The sequence below is a fragment of the Benincasa hispida genome, chromosome 6 (genome assembly GCF_009727055.1).
Source record: "Benincasa hispida cultivar B227 chromosome 6, ASM972705v1, whole genome shotgun sequence".
NCBI lineage: Eukaryota > Viridiplantae > Streptophyta > Magnoliopsida > Cucurbitales > Cucurbitaceae > Benincasa > Benincasa hispida.
The window spans coordinates 42,341,388-42,347,653 of NC_052354.1; the positions used below are offsets into that span (position 1 = coordinate 42,341,388).

General features: G+C 39.4%; 1 protein-coding gene across 1 annotated transcript; it reads right to left on the reverse strand.

Annotated features, from left to right (window-relative positions):
* Positions 1-569: 569 nt before the first annotated feature.
* Positions 570-2,746, reverse strand: LOC120079820 (probable purine permease 5). Its single transcript, XM_039034233.1, has 2 exons — positions 2,609-2,746; positions 570-1,930 (listed from the first exon to the last, which is right to left on the reverse strand). Exon 2 carries the CDS (start codon positions 1,877-1,879, stop codon positions 785-787), a length of 1,095 nt encoding a protein of 364 aa, XP_038890161.1. The 5' UTR covers positions 1,880-1,930; positions 2,609-2,746; the 3' UTR covers positions 570-784.
* Positions 2,747-6,266: the final 3,520 nt, after the last annotated feature.

Consider the following 6,266-nt stretch of genomic DNA (forward strand, 5'->3'; position numbering starts at 1 on the left):
CTATTAAGTTGATTTAAATTAAAGTTTAAAATTAAGTAAATAATCAAATGATATAAATAAAATAAAAGCTTGAAACTAGGTAGATAATCAAATGGTGCCAATAAAACTAAAAATTAATAATTTGAAGGTTTAGGTTCGTCTCTTTTGCATGTTTTGTTTATATTATTTTAATAATTAATATATTTTAGTCATCGATGATTAATTTACCATGATAATTAATTACTTATAAACTAAAATCTAATCCAAAGTTATTCTCTTCAATCAGTCTAATTTAAACTCTCTTATCCAAAAATTATATTTTCAAACTTTTGTAATCAAACTTATATTTTAAAATTTACAAAACACATACAATGCACGTAGTATCAAACTAATAATATCTAAATGGATGCTAATTAATCTTATAATACCTGAAAAAAAGTTTATATGATATGGATCATCCAAATACTCATTTTTTTTTTCGAATAAGCCAATTCATTTAAGATTCTAGAAAGTTTTTACAACATTTCTTTCCAATTTTCCACTATTTTAATAGAGAAACAAACAATATGACAAGTCAAATGCAACACTCATTGAGGTAGAAACAGCCCCATATGAAAATTTCAACACAATTTTGATAAGGGATTCACCAAAATAAGCTTATGATATAAAATACAATACAAGAGATCCTACTCTGCAAAGCAAAGCATAGAAGGATGTTACATTTTCCTTTAGACTCGAACATCCTCGGTTACCTATCCATGACACTAAAGAAAATAGAGTCGAAAAACTAAAGAACATCATGACATTAGGATGACTTACTTATAGAGGAACTTCCATAAATATAGGAGCTGAATCCCCAAAAAGTGATAACTAAAGAGAGGATCTTGAAGCCACTCATAGGATCTTTTAAGAATATGACAGCACCAATGCTCGTAATAGGCACCCGAACAGCATTTAAAACTCCGGCAAGAATGGTTGAAGATAAAAACAGAACTGCAGTTCCTCCCAACACTCCTAACTGGAAAGAAATTGCACTCCAAATAAGTACGAGCAAATAAGATGAGGTACCACCAATGAAACTTACTGCCTCTGATTTCATGTTTTGGAAATCATTATTTAGAAGGACGCCGAGAGTGGTAAACAAGAAGGCCAAAAGCGAAACCATTACTTGTTGTTCCAACACAACATGGAATGACTTTCTATCGAGTAACTTAATGAAAACTAGCTCCGATAGAGCGAAGATGAGTCCATGGAGAGCAGAGCCTAGTATATCCCATACGAAGCCCAATATGTATTGTCGATCGGTTATGCCTCCATATCTATCTGAATTTGAATCCAAACCGATCATCACAACTGCAGCAGTGATAATGAAGACAGCATTCAGTATCGAAGCATTCAGTTGGTTCTTGGCAAGAAGGCAACCGAATAATACAGAGAACACGAGGGATGACGATGCCAAAAGTGAAGCGGTAGAAGCAGGGAGGTATGCATAAGCATATGCATACATGAGGTTATCAGTTGCACTCAAGAAGCCCAACACAATATAAGAAATAATGAGCTTCCAATTCAGAGGGGTAGGACGGATTCCAGATAAAAAATACATGGGAAATAATAATAAAGCTGGAATAGGCCAGCCAACGACCGATACCCAGGAAATGATCCACTTGCTCTTCCCACCATTGTTGTAATAAACACGGGAAAGTATAGATGAAGCAGGGAACGCTACGAGCATTGCTACACTGCTTAGAGCAAGAAGAATCCAGTGTGAGATTGGTTTTCTTCTGAATGCTTCTAAAGCAGTTTCCTTGATAGTTGAGATTTGCTTCCATAATGAAGTTGAAGACTCTTGCGGTGTCTGCTCCGTTACATCCATCGATATATAAGAATCATCATAAGACATGTGTTAACGAGTAATATATATTCTGTTTGTATCTCGAAGAAAGATGCAGACCTATACAAAAATAGCATAGCTTCTAAACTTTAGAAAATTGATGCAGCAAAACCGTGTAAGAGAGAGCAAGAGAGAGAGACAGCCCACCCAATCAGACACTACACGACATTCAATCAAAGTCTTCTTGTATAAACAATACAATTGAGTAAAAGATAACGAAGATTCTTTTTCTTTTTTCTCCTTTAAAAAATCATCATCATTATGTAGTTGACAAGTTTGACTTCAATGAAGAGACTAATAGTAATAAATTAAAATTCGACAACCATGAAGAACACTGGAACTTAACTTGAGGAGAGCTAAAGAAAAAACTATGTAATGCCTACTCAGATCATAATGGTAATGAGAGAAAAATTAAGAAGGGCTATTCTAAATAATTTTGTATAAATTATTGAGTTTTGACACACTATAACAAAAATGCTTTACATATCAAATGTATTCCAACTCTTTCTTCAAGGTATATCAGTTTTTACATGCTGCATAATTCAAGTGAACATATGAAAAGTCAATAAAAAAGCTAGTGATTTTCTTAAAAGTACTCCTTCAATTCTTAGGGATTTTCCAGGTTAAAGATGCAAAAATAAATAGGGTCTTTCAGTACAAGCACACCATCTCATGGATCAGAGCTTAAACTAAATATGCATATCATTAACAGCTAATATTGGGAGGGGACGTGTAAACCTTTCTGCTAGAATCGTAGCTGATTCACAACCTCTGACCACTAGAGAAGTTGATTCGATGCAGAGCGAACTCCAAATGACAATTTTTTTTTTGGAAAATGCAGCTTCATGAGGTGGAATGAACAAGTGGGTGAAAAATTTAAGTTGCAGTTCAAGCCTGCAAGAAGAAAAAGCTAGGCGCAAAAGAAAACCTCTAATCAACAGGACATCTATATAGAAGCAATTTGGGACTGTTGGTAGTATGAGAACACATATGTCCATCATTTTGAGGTTTCAACGATGTAATCAACTTCAACAACATTCTTATAAAAATGTAGCTTCAATAACATGAAATGAAAATGGCTATCTGCTGTGTTGGTTCGTAAGAGAAGATGAATGATTCACTCTGAAAGGGACTGGATTCGATGAGGTCGTGAAAGTATGCTTTTGGTAATTATTCCTTCGACAATATCTTACTTAGTTGATCCCCTTTCTATAGAGGGGTTTTGGCAGACTTGGTTTTTATATGTCCTTGTATTCCTTCATTCTTTCTTGATGAAAGTAATTGTTTCTAGAAAAAGAAGATTAAAAAGAAAAAAATCGTGAGAGTCCAGAAATGTGAAGAACAGTAGGCCATCACTATAACTCACAGGACAATTCTGTCAACTAATACTTCAGTCCATGAGAAGGAATTGGTTAAATTGCTAGTTTGGTCTCTAGGGGCTTATTTGTAATTTCCTTATGGGCCTAGGTCTTCCTGTCTGTCTATTTATTTGAGCAAGTTTACCTGTATTTTTTGTATCACTTGAATAATAAAAAAGCAAGTCTAGATCGTGGTTTTTTCTCCCTGGCCTAGGGTTTTCCACGTAAACCTTTGTGTGTTTCGATTCTTCTTCCTCTTCTATTTTTATCATGGTATCAGGGCAAGACGACGAAACCCTAGCTGCCATTGATGAGTCCCCGTCGACGACCAATTCCGAGATGGCTGTCACAATTAAGGAAGCTGTCCAACAGTACCTAGAGGTTGCCTTACTGCGTCTTCTTCAACAAATGAGCACCAGACCGACAACCCAATCCATCAACAGACAGATTGGGTCGCGCCCAGCCATGGAGGATCGCACCCAGCCCAGAACCATCGACGGCACTCCGATTGCGCGCGGAAAGAACCCTATTGACGGCGGCACCCAGACCCACTTCAGATCTGTTGAAATCCCGAGTGCCGATGACCATCAGAGTCCGATCGAAGCCCAGTCAGTCGTGCAGCGGATTGATCCGTCGGGTGCAAATGAAAATCGACGTCCGTTCGAAGCCTAGCTAGCCGCGCAGCAGACCCATTTCGCGGCGAACTCTCGGGTGCTCAGCTCGACCAGTCGTAGCTTCGGGTTTGACCAGCAGCCGCCGGTGGACCAGCCTGCCCAGTCCGACTGCAGTGGCGTGGGTCCCGTTCTTTTTCTGGCAAGTACTCCGGCAGCCGCAAGTAGGGTTTTTCCCGGAGAGATTCAGAAAAGATTTGTTTTTCTTCAGCAACAACTCATGGATTTTGGTACGATTCTTGGCACGAACTCACCAAGTGCTTAACTAGAGCCGTCCAATCTTCAATTGTACTCTGAGAACCCGGTAAACTCTTTCCATTCTTTACCTACTACAAATTTGTTGTCTGGATCAATGGGACATTCTACAGGAATTATTATTGGCGAAAAACTGAATGGCCAAAATTATTTCTCCTGGTTGCAATCCATCATAATGGCTCTGGAAGGGAGACAAAAATTTGGTTATCTTACCGAGAAAATACCAAAACCTGAACTTGGTCACCCCCAAGAACGCATCTGGAAGGCAGGAGATTCATTGCTACGGTTAGTTCTGGTGAGTAGCATGGAACCTCAAATAGGTAGACGAGTTGCTCTACATGGCAACTGCCAAAGACATTTGGGATGCAGTACAACAGCTGTATTCAAAGAAGCAGAATGCATCCCGCCTATATACCCTACGTAAGCAAGTCCATGAATGCAAGCAAGGGACTATGGACATTACGTCGTACTTCAATAAATTATCCTTGTTATGGCAAGAAATGGACTTATGCTGTGAAATTATCTGGAAGTGTGCACATGATGGGACTCAGTATTCCAAAATTGAGGAAGTTGATCGAGTGTATGATTTTTTGGCTAGGCTAAATCTGAAGTTTGACGGTATTCGCAGCAGGATATTGGGCCAACATCCTACACCTTTGCTTATGGAGGTGTGTTCTGAATTACGCTTAGAAGAAGACAGGTCTAGTGCGATGAATAATCCAGTAGTCACATCTACTGACGCTGCTGCCTTTGTCACAAAATCCTCCAGATCTGACAGTGACAAGAAACCTCCACCTGTTTGTGAGCATTGCAAAAAATTGTGGCACACGAAGGACCAGTGCTGGAAGTTGCATGGAAAACCTCCAAACTACAAACGACGACAGTCACAGGACAATTCTGGTCCTGGACGGGCTCTGGCAAGTGACTCGACAAATGACAAGGCCCAGGCTCAACCTCAAGCAGATGGTCAAAGTAACTCAAGTGCTATAGGGGACAGTGCTATTGCACACTCGAGTACAACTCAGTCTTTTGGTTTTATTAGCATTAATGGGAGAAAGCCTGGATTGTGGATTCCGGAGCAACAGATCACTTGACTGGTTCTTTTGATCATTTTATATCATATCACCCGAGTGCCATAAATGAGAAGATTAGAATCGCAAATGGGTCCTTTGCCTCTATTGCAGGAAAAGGACATCTTTCCCCTTTTGGGGGTCTAATATTGCGTGATGTGTTGCATGTTCCTAAAATTTCATACAACTTATTATCTGTCAGTAAAATTACAAGAGACCTGAACTGTCAGACCGTTTTCTTACCCGACATTGTTTTGTTTCAGGATCTGAGCTCGGGGACGACGAGTGGCACTGCCGGCACGATAGAGGGTTATATCTCCTGACTGATGAGACTTCTTTTAGGGATGGTTATAGGACTAGCTTTATTTCTTTGAATTTCTTTTATGCTGAAACTGATTTTATGTTATGGCATTACCATCTAGGACATCCTAATTTTCAATATATGAAGTATCTTTTTCCGCATTTATTTCATAATATTAATATATCGTCCTTACATTACGATGTGTGTATCCGGGCTAAACAAAGTCATGTCCCCTTTCATTCTCAGCCTTACAAACCATCTAAACCTTTCAGCCTTATCCACAGTGACGTCTGGGGTCCTTCACCAACCACTACCTCTACAGGCAAGCGTTGGTTCGTCACCTTTATTGATGATCACACCAAACTGACCTGGGTTTTTCTTTTGGCCGATAAGTCTGAGGTGTCCTCTGTTTTCCAACAATTCTATGCGACCGTAGAAATCCAGTTCAACACAAAAATTGCCATTTTGCGAAGTGACAACGGGCGTGAGTTTGTTAATAACTCGTTTCGAGACTTCCTAGCTTCTAAAGGAATTGTCCATCAAAGCTCGTGTGCCTATACTTCCCAACAGAACGGAGTAGCCAAGAGGGAAAATAGGCATCTGGTAGAGGTCGCTTGTTCCCTTATGATACCTATCTCTCTTCCTTCCTATTTGTGGGGTGAAGCTATCCTCACTGCCGCCCACCTCATCAACCGCATGCCTTCCCATGTCTTAGCTTTTCACACTCCTCTTGACTGTTTT

Coding starts and splice junctions, on each gene's coding strand:
- LOC120079820 (XM_039034233.1), bottom strand. CDS start 1,879: ATGTCTTATGATGATTCTTATATATCGATGGATGTAACGGAGCAGACA.